We start from the raw sequence: 17,446 nt of genomic DNA on the forward strand, positions 1-17,446 counted from the left end.
TTTCTTCATATCTACACATTCCTGTCCAAAGATCCTCTCCTCTTCCTCTCTGAGATGCCACCCCAAATCTCACCCCAGTCTCCCAATGCCTGCCCCTATCTCCTCACTCTGGTTGTAGAAATTGGAGAAGCGGTCAAGGGCATCACAGAATTCTGTGGGAAGGCACTTTCTGGGATGGTACAGGTAGCAGAGTGGAGAGACCGGCCAGCAGCGTGGTGACAGGACCAGTACAGAAACTGTTGGACTTGGATCTTCGATAAATAGTTCTTTCTCAGCCTTCTCTTCCTCCTCTTCCTCCTGAGAGACAGAAGGATTTCAAGGGCTCTTGGGCCCCCTTCTTTGGTCTAGTCTTCCCCTGCTCTCCCACTCTTTCCCTTGCTCTCACCTCCTCTTCTTCCAGGCCCTGTTCCTCCTCATCCTCCTGCTCCAAGAGCAGCTTGTCCAGCTGTTGGAGCTGGTACACATGGAACTGGCGCTGCAGCTCCTCCGAGGTGCTCAGGCTCCGCAACATCTGCTGGGGGAGGCGGTTGGGGAAGCAGGGGCCGATCTGCTCCAGCACGGCCCCCTCCAGCCAGCTCGAGCCCACGCTCAGGAGACGGTCCGCCATGTAGTGCCTGCAGCACACACAGCCCAGGCCGAGCCTCAGTGTGGGGGCTCGGCATGGCCACCGCACTCCAGAACGTAGGTACTACCTCTGTTGTAGCCTGCCTGGGTCACAGGCCATCCCTCACCTTGTCCTTCCCACCAGTGCCACGGCCATCTCTGCATCTTAATCTCTCCTCCCTACTGCTCCTCCCTCACCTTCCCTCTAAGACTCAAGTCTCCCCCTTCTCTAGACTCTATGCCTCCCATGCCCTACTTCTCCAGCCCTGCACTCACTGGTAGAAGTGCTCAAAAGTCGTGGCCAGCTCCAGGCCAGAGAGGACCATGATGGGCTCCAGGTGCCACTGGAGCCGTCCCAGCATTTCCACTCCAGGAGTTCCACCCATCAGGCCACCCTGGATCTGCTGGTCGATGTGCCTGGCAAACTGCTCACTCATCTGGGGGCAACAGGAAGGGCAGCAGCAAACCATGAAGAGGGAGTGGAGTAGAAGGGTGGCGGGTGGAAGGAGGTGAAAACGCAGAGCAGAAATGGTCTGGGAAGCCGGCGGTCCCCAGCACTCACGTGGGCAGCGGTGAGGAAGGATTGCTGTAGCAAGGCGCCCGAGAAGCCGCTGCGCAGGGCCAGCATGAAGGCTGCTCGGGGCCCGAAGAGCTCCGAGCCTGCTCTCTGCAAGCGCCCATAGAGTTTACAGTAGCGGGGCACGAAGTCTGGCGCCCTCCAGGCCGCAGCCAGGAACCTGCTGACCTGAGGAGAAAGGGGAAACTGCATCCAAAGGGCAGCCCAGCAGCCTCGGTCCCGCCCAGACCTCAGCTCCCTCTGCCCACCTGCTCCTGCACCACACTCAGCCAGCACTGGGTTATGTTCCTCAGGCTGCTGCTTGGAAGAACTGGTGAAGGCCCAGGGCTCCGGTCCTGACCCTTACTGTTCTTGCTGACTGTGGACACAGAGGTCAAAGAACGGGGTTCATCTCAGTCCCTGGGCGAGTCCCAGCATCCTGGGAACTGACCCCTTGGAAGGCCCATGGCAAAGCAGAAAGGATGAGTAAAACCCAGGAGAGAGGAGTCAGATATCACCGCTGCCCAGATTCTTAGTTCAACTGGCCAGACTGGGACTCACAGGGCCGAGTGGACGGTTCAGGAGAAGGCCCAGGAGGAGGCTCCACGTGCACCAGCAAGTGGCAAAGGCGACGGACTCGAGAGGCAAAGGCTGCTGCTCGACTCAGGGGGTTCCGAGAGCTCTCTCTTTGCTCTAAGTACTGATCCAGCAGCCACCCCAGGGAGCTCACACCTTCCACATCTAAAAGGAGGTGGGTCAGGAACAGGTCTCCATGGGTGATGGGGAAGGGACAGCCCAGGAGAACGACAGAGAAGGAGTGATTGTACAAAAAGGATTTGGGGGCAGCAGGGCCTTCGTCCTCCCCTCACCAAGGTTTGCTTCAGCTGGAGTCTGGGGACATGGGAACAGGCTGGGGGTAGGGGTGGGGGTGGGGGTGGGGGTGAGAATTCAAATACCAGAGTTTCAGGGAGCAGTCCCTGGGGCAGGAAGGAGAGGAACACTGAGGTGACAAGCCTTCAGGGATAAAGACAGGAACCAAAAGAACCAAGAGCATTAACTCAGGTCAGCCCTGGGAATAATTACAAGGAGCGGGTTAGTTGGGCCAGGGGTGGGGACGGTTACCCGGGGAGGTGATGTTCTGCACCAGGGGGCTGACCAGGGCCTCCCAGCAGGTCTTGCCCAGTGCTTGGGCGGCCTCGTCGTCAGGGAGGAATCGATCGGCAAAATTCTGCTCGTGACGCAAAACCCTGTTCAGTCTGGGAACAAAGAGTGTCTGGTCAAGGATTAAAGACTTCCCTGAGGCCTCCACTCAAGCCCGCTCAACTCCCAATCCCCCCGAGCTGAGCCAGTCCCTTACCCTGCTCCCCGCCTCAGCACACACTTCTCACCTCTGCTCTGTCCCCGATCCCGGCTGCTGCTTTACCCTTCAGACTCCCCTGAAGCACAGCTCCTGCTCCCTTAACCATCCCCTCTCCTCCCTGCCTGCCTCCCGCCCACTCACCTGGGGCAGAGCTGGAGGAGGCGCTTGCGGTCCTCTGCAATGTCCCGGCTCCAGGCTTGCGCCCGAATTGTGTAGAAGAGACATGTACGGCGACACAGCTGCTCTCGGAATAGTGGCCAGAAAGTGGGCTTGGGGCCCAGGACCTCCACGCCCCGAACCCGGGTGTCAATGCCGCCCTGCAATGTGCACATGTCTCATACCCTCGGCTCCCTGGAGACATTCCCGCATCTCTGGAACTCAACAGGTTCCTGGGCCATCCACGAGCAGACCAAGGGGGACCCTTGGCCTAAGCCTGGCCTGAATGCTGGAGAATCCAGGCACTGCGGAGACCCTGCGCTTCCTCCTGGTCCCCAGCCCCCAGCCTTTGCCCTCGCCCCACCTGCTGGCAGCGCTTTATGCGGATCTGGATGACAGGCCAGAAGCGGTTCAGGTTCTCCAGGAGGACCACCCGGCTGGCGGAGGGCATCACGTTCACCTGGTGGGGCAGGGGAGAAGAGTAAAGAGAGAGCTGTCACCTGCAGAAGTGGAACGGGAAGGGCTGTTGACAGCAACCACGTCTGTGACAGCGTGTGCCCTCACCTCTCCCGCCCTGCGCCCGTGGACCTACACGCCTCCACAGTCCTAATGCTATTCTCGCTGCTTACGAGGCAGTTGCCTGCCTGGGAGGAAGGGACGTGGGAGCTCCCCATGGACTGGGTCCTTCTGATAAGGCCCCGGGACCAACAAAAGGATGGAGAGTAAGGGGAAGCGGGGCACAGGGTCCCCACCGTGTTGAGCTCCGTGCTGATGCAGCTGACACCGTCACCCCCAAACACCACCACCCTGGCCGGCATGTAACTTGAGTCCTCGCTGGCCACCAGAAGAGTCAGCTGCCTGGCAGGGGAGAAAGGAATCAGTCAGAACCAGGGCCCTGGTCTTGGTTCAGAACTTCAGCCCACCACTTCCTCTTCAGACTCCTGTCCTCTGCTTAAGCGTCAGTTTTCCCCAGACCCCCGCTCTTACATTTATCCTCTCCCCAAGTGGCTTCATTTAAACCCATAGTTTCAGCTGAAAGTTCACAACCTAATGACTCCAAATCCACATCTCTACCCTAGACGGCTCTCCTGAGCTTTCACGCCATGCCTCCAACAGACGTTTCTATGTCGCGCCCACAGGCAGCTCCAAGCCTACATGCCCATACAGACCGGTCGTCTGTCTGTAGAAACCTGCTCCTCTTCCTATTTCTCTCCTGGGAAAGAAAACTGCCATCCACCTAGTTCTCCAACTAGAACACATGGCTTCTCCCTCGCGGCCGCCCTCATCCAGTCAGTGGCAGGCGCTGTAGATGCCACCTCTCAAGCTCCCCCAGTCCACCGCCCCCTCGCCATCTATTCCCGTCCCCTCTGCCTCACTGAACGTTCATCACTCAGTATGCCTTCCAACTCTCTCCCAGCCTGCCACCCGAACTCGCACAGTTGCCAGAGTTCTCTAAATTAAAAAGCCTACTTTTGTCTCTTTCCCTCTTAAAATCCTTCAGTGGCTCCTCAAGTTTCAGAATAAAGCTCAGAGTTGTTAGATCAGAACTCTGTGGTCTGGCTCTGCCTCCGTTTCTGGCTTCCTCTCCTGCCACTTCACTACACATACCCTTCGTTCCAGCCAGACACAATTACTTAAGGTTCCCCCAAATACATCATTGTTTCTTGCTTCCATTTTGCACATACGTTGTCCCTCGACCTGGAGTATCTGTTGCCCTCTCTTTACTACATCAATTTCTACTGCAAACTTAACCCAGTCAGCCCCTCCTTCCGGCAGCTTCCTCTGAGCTCTCAGTTGGCATCAGGATCCAGTGCACACATCAACCGTAACTTTTTTCTTACTCTATTTCTTACTGATTTTCCAGCCTGGCTCCCCAACAAGACTGTAAGTTCCCTGAAGACAGGTCCCTTATCTTACTGTCCGCGCAGCTCCAGACCCTTGCAGGGTGCCTGGCACAGAGTACACAATAAACAAATGCCCATGGGAGGAGTGGATAAGTGAGTCATTGCTCTCCCTCGACCAAAACCACAGGGCAGTGACATGTGACCTGTAGGGGGACTACGGCACAGGCTTGGGGAGTGAGGGGAGGTCTACACTTAGCTCAGGGAGATGAGGCCAACGTGTCTATGTTCACTGCACAAAATGGGTTTCAGCGTGTCCCTCAGGCATAGGGGTTCAGTCGGGGTTGTGTGTATGTGGGCAATCCGCTGAGGATGTGTACTGGGGCATATCAGAATATTCGCGTGTGTGCACATTTGCATGAGGGCACACATGCACACATGGACATGGGCACGCTCACACCTAACAAGAACACCGCGGTGCATGTGTAGGGTGATGTAGTGGGAGCCGGTGCTGCCGTTGGACTCCCAGTAGGTCTTGGGGTTGCGGTCCGTCAGCTTGCTGGCCCGGTGCGGGTTGGAGGACACCTCCACCTTCTCCCAGCACTTGTCCTCCTTCACCTCCACGCCGGAGCCTGCGGGCAGGCGGGAAGCCTGGTTAGTTGAGAGAGAAGAAAGGAAGGGGACTAGGGAGCATGAAGGGAAGGGGGGAACAGATGCTGGGGTGGCAGCAGGAGAAAGTAGATGGGGGCACGAACCCTGGCAGAGATGCCTAAGGAACACGTCAAAGAAGGGGATGTTGATGGGGCGGTAGGTTCGTCTGTGGTCTTCGATCTGGCCCAGCACCATCTGCAGCCCGGACATCAGAGAGAAGGGGTGCGCGGAGGGGGCAGAGACACGGAAACACATGTGGAGGAAGAATCAAGGGGCAACAGAACACTCAATCCCTTTCTTCCCAAAGTTTGGCAGAACAGAACCATGTGGGGTAAAGGTTGGGGAACAAGTGCCCTAGATTTGCTACTACTTATGCCAAACAGGGACAAGCACTGAACCACCCTCCCCTGCTTCTGGCTTACTTCTCAGCTCCGGACCCACACACCTCCTCACCTGAATGCAGCCAGCCAGGATGCTGGAGGTGAGGTTACTATAGAGCTGGGCGTGTTTCTCACACTCTGTCACCAGGTCCCGCAGCTCACAGGCCAGCAGCAGCTGAGCCGGGTGTTTGACCAGGACTTTGGCCAGGGCCTCTTTGGCTCCCAGGCAGCAGAGCACCACTGCATAGTCTTTGTGCATGGAGGCCAGGCGATACAGGAAGCAGAGCAGCTCCTGAACAATCTGGCCCAGAGCCACAGAGATTAACGTAGGGAAACAAAGGGCAGGCTGTACAGGCTGAGGGGTGGGTTTAGAAATGGGGATGTGGTGGCTGAGATTTTGGAGAACTTGAAAGCAGAGTACCAAAGCCAGGCTGGCACAGAACACTGGGGTGCCAGGACTCCAGAGTGAGGTGGCAGGGGCAGAGCTCAGGCGCAGCTCCCCAGGCTTCTTCCTGCCAGGACCAAGCTATCTCAGGAGCCAACCTCGGTGTCTGAGCCTTGTTCCACAAGGCACAAACCCCAAAGGCGGAGCGCAAGGACTGCGTGGACTGGTGAACGTGAGCTTCTCCTAAACCCAGAATCTTAAAATTCAGGTGCAGCCAGAAGGCCTCAGTTCTGGAGACGCTCAGATGACGCTGGTCTCCTTCCTACACACCCCTCCCAGTTTCCAGACTCATCCAGGAAGGCTGTGCTGTGCCCTCCAGAACCTCACTAGGTAGCTGGTGTCCAGAAGCTGCCTTTCCCTCCCCCACCCTTGCCAGGGCTCTGGTACCTCAAAGTCACTGCTAGGGCCACTCAGACAGTTGAGGCAGGGCTCCAAGACCTCGTGCCAGGGAAGGACCATGGCCTCCGGGTGATCCAGCAGCCGGGTCATGACCCTGGCGAGGGATGGAAACAAGTGAAGTCCCTGCAGTCTGCCAGCTGCCCTTGCCCCCGACGCACAGGTGCCCCCGAGCTGGCCTCTCACCTCAGCGCCGTCAGCAGCAGAGTTTTGTTGGGCCCGGGGGCGTCCAGAGTCCGCAGAAACAGGAGGAAGGGCTGGCTCTCCTGCTGGAGGCGCCTGAGGAGAGGTCTCACGGCACCCCCTGGGCTGCCCTCTCGGCACAGCACACGCTCCAAGTCCAGGAGGAGCTCTGCAGACGGGCCCCCCACCAGGGATCGGATCAGCAGCTCAGGGGACCCATCCTGGCCCTGGGCGCCAGGCGTTTCCAGTGCTGCTGCTCAGACACACAGGAGGCAAAAATGGGAAGGAAGGAGAGTCATACAAATTGGTCAAACTGAGAAACTGGCAGGTGCAGAAAATAACCGCCGCCCCCCACTTTTCCTCCCGTTGTGAGGATGTCTGAAGTTTCTACTCAACTGTGGGGGATTTTCTTTTCTGGCACCAAATATATACCTAACTACATCTGTAAAAAAAATTAGTATGGCAAAAACTGTCAAGTTAAACAGCACAGTTTTAATCTCATACAGTCACACAACTACCTTTTATTATTAACTATCAGCTTTGTTATTACACAAGTTAATAACTATTAGCTACTACAGTCACATCCCTATACTACCTAGCATGGTGGCTTCAGATGTACAGACTAAAAGACACACAGTGCTTATTCTGATTTGCCCCCATACTTCCAGGTTTCACTTGTTTGTTAAATACAAAAGGTTTCTTCCCTATGGCATCAGTAGGTTCACATTCTAGTCACCAAATTTCTGTACCATAAGCTACAATTCCTCTACAGAAGGCCCCTCTAGAAGTTATTTCAACCAACCTTCCAGTGTCCAATAAGAGTGGACCAAACCCAGCCCAGAGAGATGGAACCCCTTTACGTTTAAAGCCATTTAGAGAAGGCAATTTCCTTGTACCTATCCTACAGTCCCCCTCTCCTCTTGGTCAGGAAGTTCTACTTGAGACCTAACTTGAGCACCAGAACCCTCACTCATTTCTGAAGGTTCATCGTGTCTTTCCAGCACGGTACTAGGATGTAAACCTGAGCCCTCCTGGCCGCGGGCGGGGACCAATTCCTCAGCACAACCACTGCCTCCCCGATGGTACCTGCACGCTCGGGACTGCCCGGTGGCTCCGAGTAGCGATTGAGAAGCATCATGAGGATGGTGCGTGTGGTGGGCATGGCTTCTGTCCCCGGTGCTATCCCTGAGTGTCTAAACAAGGTGTCTCTCAGCTCTCTGGTTATGATCTGGTCTCCCAGAGTGTGGTGGTTACACAAAAGCAGGTTGAGGAGGAGCAGGCCGTTTCTCACCGCGGAGGAGCACCTGGGAGGAGGGAGGTGACCCAGAAAGAAGTTGAAAGAGAGTGAATGCAATGGAAGCAGGAAGCCAGCCTCCTGGAGGGAGGAGCCCTGCAGCTGGGGAAGGAGGGGCTCCGGGGGTTCCCCTGAGGCCAGACATCTGGCCTCTTGACCTCAGGTCACTCCTCCCAACTCCAGGAAGGAAGATCAGGTGTCTCTGATCTCTCTGGAATCTCCCTACCCTCAACCACTGGCCTCTCTTCTAACAACAGCCAGAGAGGGCCACCACATTTCCTCCAGAGGCAACGACGTGAGGGGAATTTCTGTGGAATGCATGAGACCTGGGCAGGGGAGCAGCAGGGCTTGGGGCTTAGCAGGAGTTTGGAGTTTGGAAGGGGAGGTCCTGACCCCTCCGTGTTCAGCATCAGGATCACGGCAGCAGGGACGGCGAGGAGCAGGCTCTCAGAGCCCGGGCGTGTGGCCGAGTCAATGCTGGCAAAGATCTCCCTGGTCATCTGGGCATCAAACAAAGGGTGGATGGAATCTCGGCCGGCAACAAGAGTGGGGATCTCCGAGGAGCTGGCAATGGCCAGCATCTTCAGCGCCTGCGAGGGGATGTGAAGGCAGAGTAAGGAGTGGGCAAAGCCATCGTGCAGAGGAGGGGAGAGCCAGGCCATCATTCTAGGCCTCAAACTTTGGGGCAGCTGAGCTGTTTGCAAATAGAAATGAAAGAGGTAGTGATGGGACATCAAAAAGAAAGGAAAGAAAAGAAAGCCAACCAAAACACCTAAGGCTCCACGGTAATGTGAGCCTGTAACTTCTCTCTGCCAGCACCGGGGCTCCCCAAGTGCTGGGGTGGCCACCCCTCCGCAGCTTCCCCTCAGGACAGAGCCCTTTCACAGCCTCTACTTGCCTTCAAGGCTTTCCTTTAAGCTGTCTTCCATCTCGCTTGGCCACTCCTCCCTTTGAAAAACCTCTCTTCCCTTGAGTTCCATAACTTCTTGTCCTCCTGGTCGTCCTACCTCTCTGGAGTTTCTCTGCTGCCAGGTCCCAAATACGGAAGTTCCTTGTCCCCCTTCTCCTCGATCCCCGCACCCCCTCCCCACGCAACCTCGGCCATTCCCACAACTGCCGCTAGCACCTGTGTGCCAACACTCCCACCCCTATGTCCCCTGGCCTCCAAAGGCAGTAGCCAGCCTGCCTGGACGAGGCTACTTGTGCTGACTCACAGGCAGGGCAACTGGAATTATAGGAAAAAATACTGGTAATATGCCAACTTGTTTGCTGGTACTAAAGAGAATCTTAAATTAGGATGAACACTAAACCATCAGGGTGGAGAACGTCTTGGCTGGTGAAAGGGTTGACTCTTGAGAAGAAACCTTCTAAGGATGAAGTAAATTAGAAATAATTCTCAGGACGATCCCCCTTGTGAGGGCTGGACCCTTCAAGCAAATGCTACCTCATAATGAGGCTTTTTCCCTTTAGCTACCTCCCCCTCCCCCAAGCTGAATTCTGTAGACCTGAAGTTACATACAAAAAGATGCAATTCTGTTATAGGGCAAGAGTTCAAATTTAGAGGCAAATGTCGTATTTTGGTCATGCGGTTTGAAAGGATCAGGGAATTTTTTGAGCAGACACGGTCTCAACTAGGAAAGCTTGGCTGCTCTTGGGAGGAGCAGCACCAGGCTGGCCCCATAAAGGACGAGCCTCCCGGCCTCTCCCCGGGAAGCCTGCCCTAAGAGCACCTGTGTTCCAGTCCATGCTGCTGCCGTTACACTGCTGGAATCCATTCTCAGAACTGCTCTGGACGAGGTCTACCTGTCCCCTGCCCATACCTCCCTATCAGCCAGCCCTTCTGTCTGGAGTACTCAGGAAGCCAATTCTTCCTCCCTGAACGAGGGCCTCCTTTCACCATTCTCTGGGCCCGGGGAGGGGGCGGGGGATGGGCGTGGGGGGCGGGGCAAGGCAATGGCAATGCTGGCTGGGCTTTACCCACATCTGATGAGGAGGTAATTTCTGTGTACCGGTACCACTCAGACAAAAGGGTTAAAAAATACTCTGTCACATCTAGAAATTTAGTCTTTAATCAGACACCTAGTTGTAACTAAAAAGCCATGGGAAAGTCAGCATACCTAGAAACTCAACCTGACCTTCTCTCCACACCTCTTCCGCCTCCAACATTCTCCCCCTTGGCAAGTGACTGCCTCATCCATCCCTGCTGCTCAATTTTCAACCTGGGAGTCATTCTCAAAAACATCCTTCTCCCTTGCTCCAAATACACATTCAACCTCCAAGACTGTCCAGCTGGATCTCTTCCATCCACCTGCATCTTTCCATCCCAATGTCTCCTCCTTGTCCGAATCACCAGAGAACCTCCTTGAGATCAGCCACGCCCCCAACCTGCCCACCCTGCCCATCACTCTCTACCCCCAGGCCCGGTCCACTCACCGCCAGCCCTGCCTGCTGCACCAGGACAGAAGTCTTATATTCTTGCATGCAAACCAGCACAGCGTAGATGCCACCCTCCCTGGCGAAGAGTGGACGCCACTCGTGCTTGGTCATGAGCAGGTAGAGGAGGCGCAGGGCCAGCACCACCACCATCTTCTCTCCCACCTGGTTGGTCAGCAGCTCCACCAGCGTCTTCACTAGCTTCTCTCTGAGAGAGAAGAGACATCGGGGTCCCCCATCCCAAGAGTCATGTCTGACTGCCCGCCCAACCCTGTCCACCAAGATCCAGTCCATCACCCCCCACCCCCCTCCATCCTACTCTCCCTGCCTCAGTCCCAGTCCTGCTGCCCTCTCCTCTGCAGTCTGTCTCAGGCTCTTCACCTCATCAAGTAGGGAGTACTACAAAAAGGTTATGAACTCTGGTTCATCTTTTCAAATAAATCTATAAATTTAGTATAATGCTAATCAAAATGCCCAAAAGGTTTAAAAAAAAAATGACAGGCAGGTTTAGGTATAGGAAGAGAAAATGCAAGACTTTGTCAAGAAATGTTTGGAAAGAAATAATTGTAGACTTGCCTACTACTTATCAAAACATAAACTTACAATAATTAAAACTCTGGAAACAATACAGGGTAGCCAAACAGATGAATAGATGAGAAGAGACATAAGGGTAGCATCTCAGACAGTGAGGACAGAAAGAACCATACAAAACGTGAGGCAGAGACATGTGGCTATCTATCTGAAAAAACGAAGGCTGGAGCTCTGCTTCACTCCATTTGCAAAAATAAACCTCAAACAGATTTTAAAATAAACATGAAAAGTAAAATCATAAATATTTTTAGAAAGTAAAAGGAAATATTTTTATAATCCTAGCATGGAATAGACCCTCTTAAAACCCAGAAGCCATTTTTTAAAAGTTGAAAATATAGCAACATGAAAATCTGAAACTTCAGCATAATGAAAGATACTACCCACAAAATTAAGAGCCCAGCCACATAAGCTAGAGAAAGGGTCCAGTGGAAATGCTGATCTGAAGGGAAGGAAGAAGTGTCTCCAGAGTTTCTAGATCACAGTGAGCATCACAAGAGGAAAAAAGCCGGGACTGACATTTTTCTCCACAGTGACAGAGATGTATATTGAGGAGGTGGCCTGGGAAATAGGAAGGAAAGGAGGACAAAAAGAGAAATTCTGGGAAATAAGGCAAATAAAAGCACTGAGAAAGTTCTGTGTTTATCTCTGTCTTTTTTGTTGTCATTGTACTGGGGTCTCGAGGTCCAGAGGTCCTGGGGTCCATAGAGCCCTAACTCGACCAGGTGCCGATGGGGACCAGCGGCCAGAGTGCTAACAGCCCCTCCCCATGTAGAGATGCTTTCTGTCTTCTCTCATGAGCTTTATGATGACTACAACGTGAATCGAAAAGTGCTTTAGATATATATTCCTCTCTGTAGCCATGATTTACTATAAACAAGTTAACATACATAGGAATGCATCTGAACACGAATAAATAAATATGAGTAAAGATGTTTACTAAAATGTTAACAGTGACTATCTCTGCATAAAGGGTTTTCAGATGATTGTTATCCTCACAATTTTCTATTTTTCTTACAGTGAGCATGTATTTTATATTCAGAAAATTAAGTTAATATGATTTTGAAAGAAAAAGACAAGCAAAATATTTGAAACAGAAGTAATGGATTAATATCCAAAATGTCTGTAAATTAAAAAAAAGATTAAGGCCAGGGACTTCCCTGGTGTCACAGTGGTTAAGAATCCGCCTGCCGATGCAGGGGACACAGGTTCGTGCCCCGGTCCAGGAAGATCCCACATGCCGCGGAGAGGCTAGGCCTGTGAGCCATGGCCGCTGAGCCTGCGAGTCCAGAGCCTGTGCTCCGCAACGGGAGAGGCCACAACAGTGAGAGGCCCGCGTACCACAAAAAAAAAAGAAAAAAAAGAATCCGCCTGCCAGTGCAGGGGACACAGGTTCGACCCCTGGTCCAGGAAGGTCCCAAATACCGAGGAGCAAGCCCGTGCACCACAACTGCTGAGCCTGCGCGCCACAACTACTGAGGCCCGTGCACCTAGAGCCCGTGCTCCGCAACAAGAGAAGCCACGGCAATGAGAAGCCCACGCACTGCAACAAAGACTAGCCCCCGCTTGCCGCAACTAGAGAAAGCCCACAAGCAGCAACAAAGACATAACGCAGCCAAAAATAAATTAACTAATTAAGAAAAATACATTAAAAAAAAAAGACTAAGACCCAATAAGAAAGTGGGCAAAAGATAAGAATATTTATAGAAGAAGAAATACAATACATGCAAATATGACTAACTTCTCTAGAACTAAGAAATTAAAACAAGGAGGTACCAATCACTTCAAATTTTCCCAACCCGATAGATTTAAAAAATGATTAATATCCAGTACTGGCAGATGTGAGGAAAAACAGATCGATCAGAACACTATTTGAGAGAACAGACTTGTGGTTGCCAAGTGGAGGAGGAGAATGGCGGGGGAAGGATTGGGAGTTTGGGATTAACAGAGGCAAACTATTATATATAGAATGGATAAACAACAAGGTCCTACTGTATAGCACGGGAACTATATTCAATATCCTGTAATAAAACATAATAGAAAAGAATATGAAAAAGTACATATATATGCATAACTGAATCATTTTGCTGTACAGCAGAAATTAACACAACATTGTAAATCAACTATACTTCAGTAAAATAAAATTTTTAAAAAGAACGCTATATTTGAACTTGGGTATAATCATACTGCAGAGTCCGAGGCAGTAGTGAAGAATGAGGTAGCACCATGCGGACTGACATACTGAGTGTAGACCTACTGCGTGCAGGGGGAAAGCTGCAGAAACAGGAAGAGTGAGATCACATACACGAAAACACAAACTCAGAAAACACACTAACAAATGTCAATCTCTATAAGGTCTGAAGGATATGTGCTGGGACATGACAACAGTGGTAAAAACGGACCTTGCCTTTTCATTCTGTTCTTTCATATGCTTTAGATCTTTTAAAATAAGAATGCAGTTGTGTATTATGTGTATAACTAAGAAGTATTTAAAATTTTTTTAATAGATAGAAAGCAGGGAGGGGGGAAAAAGAGGGGAGAAAAAAGAAAACTCAAGCTCAAAAGTCAAAAGGACCTAGATTTGAATCCTGGCTCTGTTATCTGTGAAACTGGGCAAGTTACTTAAATTCTCTAAGCCTCAGTTCCTGACACACGCAATGGATAAGAACAGCATCAAGTTCTCCTCTGGAGATAGAAGGATTTAATGAGAGAATGCTTATAAAATTTTAAGCACAAGGCCTGGCACTGAACAAATGCTCCAAGAATATTAACCATCGTTAATATTCCACCCTTCTGCTCAGCTACCCCGCAGGCTGACCCTTCTTTCCTCCTAGCCTTTCTAACTCTTGATCTCATAGCTCCTTCCCTCCCCAACCATCCTCCCCCACTGACAGCTTAAACCATAACCCCCTCCACCTCTCCACGGTTCTAACCTTAGGGATCTGTCGGGACTGACCAGAGGGTGGTCCCGTTCAGTGACTTCCTCCACGGCCTGAGAGAGGGCATAGAGTCCCGAAAGCTGCAGATGTGTGTCCAAGCTGGATACCTGCACGGTGGCCACGACCGCTGCCACATGCTGATCCAGGGAACTGCGTGGCCCAGGACCCCGCAAGGCTCTAGCCATTTCTGAAAGCGGTGAGGGAAAGGCAGTGCCTTCAAAAAACTGTGGCACCTTCACGTTGGAAGTCTTTAAAGGTCAAGTCCAGTTATCCTACTGACATTTTAACACACTGTTCACTACTGTAGCTTGCACCTAGAACTTTCCCAATTCTGTGTGAGGGATTTAATAGTCAAGCAATGAAGATGACAGTACTCTGGAATATGGACCCTCCTTTTCCAGGGATACTGAAGAAAGGGAGCAGTGATCAATTACCGATAATCAAGGTCGAAGGAAGGAAAATGGATGCACGCTTCCAAAGCATTTTCCCATACAAAAGTGACCTCCCTCCACGGCTTGCCCTCTGCCCTGACTACCCACTTCTCTGGGGACCACCCGGGACTTGCTCCAACCTCTTTGCCCTCACCTCCCAGCACCTGACTCACCACTGGCTGCCTCCTTCATCTCGGCGGGCAAAGCTATCCCCTCAGTCACCAGAAGCTGGTTAAACAGCTGCGAATCACTCTGTGCCATGGGGGGCTCAGTTTTTCCCCTGGCAGGCTCTGCCTCTAACTTAAGGGGCTTTGCTTTGGGGGACTCAGCCTCTTCCTCTGAGAAGTTGGCCTCTGACTTGGACTCCTCTTCCAGAACTGGAGAACTGGAGTGACTTCGTGAAGACGACGAGCTGCTCAGTGCCTTGGGTGGCAGCCCGTACTTGGTGTAGATCTGAGAGTTGAGCAGGTCGCTGAGGGCGCTGCCCTCAAACCGATTACTGAGAACCTGCAGCAGACCCTCAGCCATCGCTATGGGCACGGAGATTTCACCTAGGGCCTTCTCACCCAGGGTCTGGCAACAGAATGGTATGTATTTTTTAGGAAGGAGCAGACGCAAAGGCCTTGGGGACAGAAACAGAAGGGCGGCCACCTCCCACCGTGCCTTGCACACCTGCTACATACTAGACCCTCCCAGCATTTGCCTCCTCCCCCAGCAGGACCCCCCACCACCGCGCTGGGCTCTCTAACCTCTCGCTTCAGCCTTCCCCTAGGCAGTCCCATATGGCAAACTACCTTAGAGGATCCCGCCTCCAATGCCATTGCAAACCCCCCAGGTATCGCAGGCCTGTAATACCTCATCCAGGTTCTCCCGAAGATTCTGGAAAATTGGCTGCTGCTCACATACATCCAACTTCTTGATGAAGAAGAGGAGCTCCCACCACTCAGCCTGGGTCAGGTATCCCAGTTCCTCGTTCTTCTGAGGCTCGGGCTGGAGGTAGGGCAAAGAGTAGAGCCCATCCACCGGCTTCCAGTCCCAGGAGGGAAGCGCTGAGGAGACAGGCAGGAGGGGCCTCAGCTCCGCCAGGAACAGACTGAATTTCTGAATCTGTGGGGCAGTTCCTGGTCGGGAAGGGCTTCATTCCAGCCACTCCTCCTCTGTTCAGAGACACGACGTCCATGTCCCCTCCCTCCATGGCTCACCTGTGCCCAACACAGCGGTCCCCGCCCCCTTGGCCACAGCTGCTGAAGCCATATCCTCAGCAGTTTCCTCGGGGCCCAGGATCTCCAGCATGTGCCAGTGCACCCAGTAGGTACGGCCCGTTGACTGCCAAAAGACCTAGCGTGGAGGGAGAAAGAAAGAGAGAAGACAAGAGGGCTCAGCCCTGTGAACCCTGAGCTGTGCAGGCTGGAGAAGACATGGCTGGACCCAGACCTGGGCACACAGTCCTCAGGGGCACACCTGGCTAGGCTTGGGAAACCTCCGTTCAGCAAAAGGCTCCCTTCCCCTACCAGGCAGGCCCTGCCTCTCATCTCTTCCTAATCCGGATGGCCTCCGCGCCCACACTCCCTCCTAGCCAGCTCCACTGGTGGGGGTCAGGGTGTGTGAACATGTCAGCTCTGCTTCCTGGGTGGGAAGGAAGAACTGTTTCCTTGACCTCACAGCCCACCCACTCCTGCCAGATTTTCTCAGCCCTTCAAACAGCCCCCCCTCTCCATCACTGACCCCCTTTAAACCATTCCAATTTTCTTGGGGTTTTCTCCTTGGGTGGCCTGCAGGAGTCCCCTGTGTGGATGCCCCAGCTATGCCCCACCCAACACAGACCCCCAACGGTGGACCGCCACCGCACTCTTGCTCACCTGCACAGGGGGCACGCCATTGTTGCTCTGCCGGAACTCGCCCTCGTCCCCGGCACTGATCTCCTCGTAATCGTCCAGCATCCGCACTCGCATGCCCGGCTGCAGGGTCTGCTGCACGTACTCGCCGTAGCCACTACGGCTGGAGAATTCAGCGCGCTGGCGGAAGGCCCGCCCTTGCCTCCTGGGGGTGGCGATGTTGGTGGGGAGTAAAAGGCTGGGGCCTGAAATGCCGGGCTGAAAGATGGACCGGGTTGGCCGGGGTGGCGATGCGGCCTGTTCACTGAGGTTCCGGGCCCAGCCCATGTTCCGCATGAGCTCTGAGATGAGGTTGCCCACAGCCATACTGAACTCCAGTTCCCGCTGCCCCCGGCTTTTCTCCCGGCCAAAATCCTCCCTTGAGGGTCGGGAGCCTCGGTCTCCAGTCCCTGGCTCTGGACTGTTATTCAGCTGATCCAGCAGGGAAGTGACACATAGGTATCGTTTCACCAGGGAGAAGAGCAGCTTTCCTGGGATCTGGAGGACACAGTCCATGGTGTAGGCTCCTCTTCTCCCGGCTTTAGCCCCTCTCCCTTCCCCTCAATATCACCCTCTCCAGAAAAAGATAAAGGCCTCATCCCCACACCTGTAGTTCTCAAACTGTGATTTATAGAAGAAATACACAAGGAGTGCCCTAAAACAGAGATTCCTGATTCTCATCTCAGAGATTCTGAGTGGGGAGGGTAGCACGAACCTTCATTTTAATAAGCTCCCCAGGCTGACGCAGTCCTGAACCACATTTTCAGAAATGATGCCATAGGCCTTGTACACAGCATTTCCCCCACAGCTGCCAGGGTACCTGAGGCAGATGAATGCCCTCAAAGGCCATGCAGTGCTCCTCAGAAGACGTGGTCTCTGCAAACAGCTCCAACAAAGTATAGCGGCTGTCAAAATCCATGTGCTGCTCGATGCCATCTTGCTGGCTCAGTGACAGAAGGACGTGAGCCCGACTCCCTGCAATCCACACCCAATCTGTATCTTCTCCTCAGTCCCCACTACTTACCCACTGCCTTCCCCCAGACTCTATCCCCTACCCCCAGAGGCTTTCAAACTTCTCTCTGACTGAGACTCACAGGAACACACACATTTTACATGGTAACCTAATGCAAGTGTACACATATAAAACTGAAACATATACTTCAGGTTACAAAACCTACACTACCAAGTGCCATGTACTGATATGTTACATTTTAAAAAATGTTGGTTACAACCCACCAAACTGATTTCATAACCAACTAACAAATCTCAAACCAGTTTAAAAATATAAATTTATTCCCTTCTCTTCTCTGCCACTG

The 17,446-nt window shown here is 52.9% G+C and overlaps 1 protein-coding gene across 1 annotated transcript in view; it reads right to left on the reverse strand.

The window, feature by feature from the left end:
- CUL9 (cullin 9) overlaps window positions 1–17,446 on the reverse strand; it is a 38,155-nt gene that overhangs the window by 18,064 nt on the left and 2,645 nt on the right. The window contains exons 3-26 of the mRNA XM_060021784.1: window positions 16,951–17,105; window positions 16,116–16,628; window positions 15,459–15,594; window positions 15,112–15,305; window positions 14,430–14,829; window positions 13,820–14,012; window positions 10,299–10,506; window positions 8,259–8,455; window positions 7,658–7,875; window positions 6,575–6,824; window positions 6,380–6,485; window positions 5,621–5,848; window positions 5,272–5,362; window positions 4,977–5,148; window positions 3,428–3,533; window positions 3,040–3,135; window positions 2,661–2,836; window positions 2,282–2,415; window positions 1,721–1,900; window positions 1,429–1,538; window positions 1,166–1,348; window positions 880–1,040; window positions 386–614; window positions 108–297 (exon numbers count right to left, since the gene is read on the reverse strand). Of these exons, the coding sequence (XP_059877767.1) occupies window positions 108–297; window positions 386–614; window positions 880–1,040; window positions 1,166–1,348; window positions 1,429–1,538; window positions 1,721–1,900; window positions 2,282–2,415; window positions 2,661–2,836; window positions 3,040–3,135; window positions 3,428–3,533; window positions 4,977–5,148; window positions 5,272–5,362; window positions 5,621–5,848; window positions 6,380–6,485; window positions 6,575–6,824; window positions 7,658–7,875; window positions 8,259–8,455; window positions 10,299–10,506; window positions 13,820–14,012; window positions 14,430–14,829; window positions 15,112–15,305; window positions 15,459–15,594; window positions 16,116–16,628; window positions 16,951–17,105 (4,626 nt within the window). The remainder of the gene's footprint in view (window positions 1–107; window positions 298–385; window positions 615–879; window positions 1,041–1,165; window positions 1,349–1,428; window positions 1,539–1,720; window positions 1,901–2,281; window positions 2,416–2,660; window positions 2,837–3,039; window positions 3,136–3,427; window positions 3,534–4,976; window positions 5,149–5,271; window positions 5,363–5,620; window positions 5,849–6,379; window positions 6,486–6,574; window positions 6,825–7,657; window positions 7,876–8,258; window positions 8,456–10,298; window positions 10,507–13,819; window positions 14,013–14,429; window positions 14,830–15,111; window positions 15,306–15,458; window positions 15,595–16,115; window positions 16,629–16,950; window positions 17,106–17,446) is intronic.

Source organism: Delphinus delphis, chromosome 10 (genome assembly GCF_949987515.2).
Source record: "Delphinus delphis chromosome 10, mDelDel1.2, whole genome shotgun sequence".
NCBI lineage: Eukaryota > Metazoa > Chordata > Mammalia > Artiodactyla > Delphinidae > Delphinus > Delphinus delphis.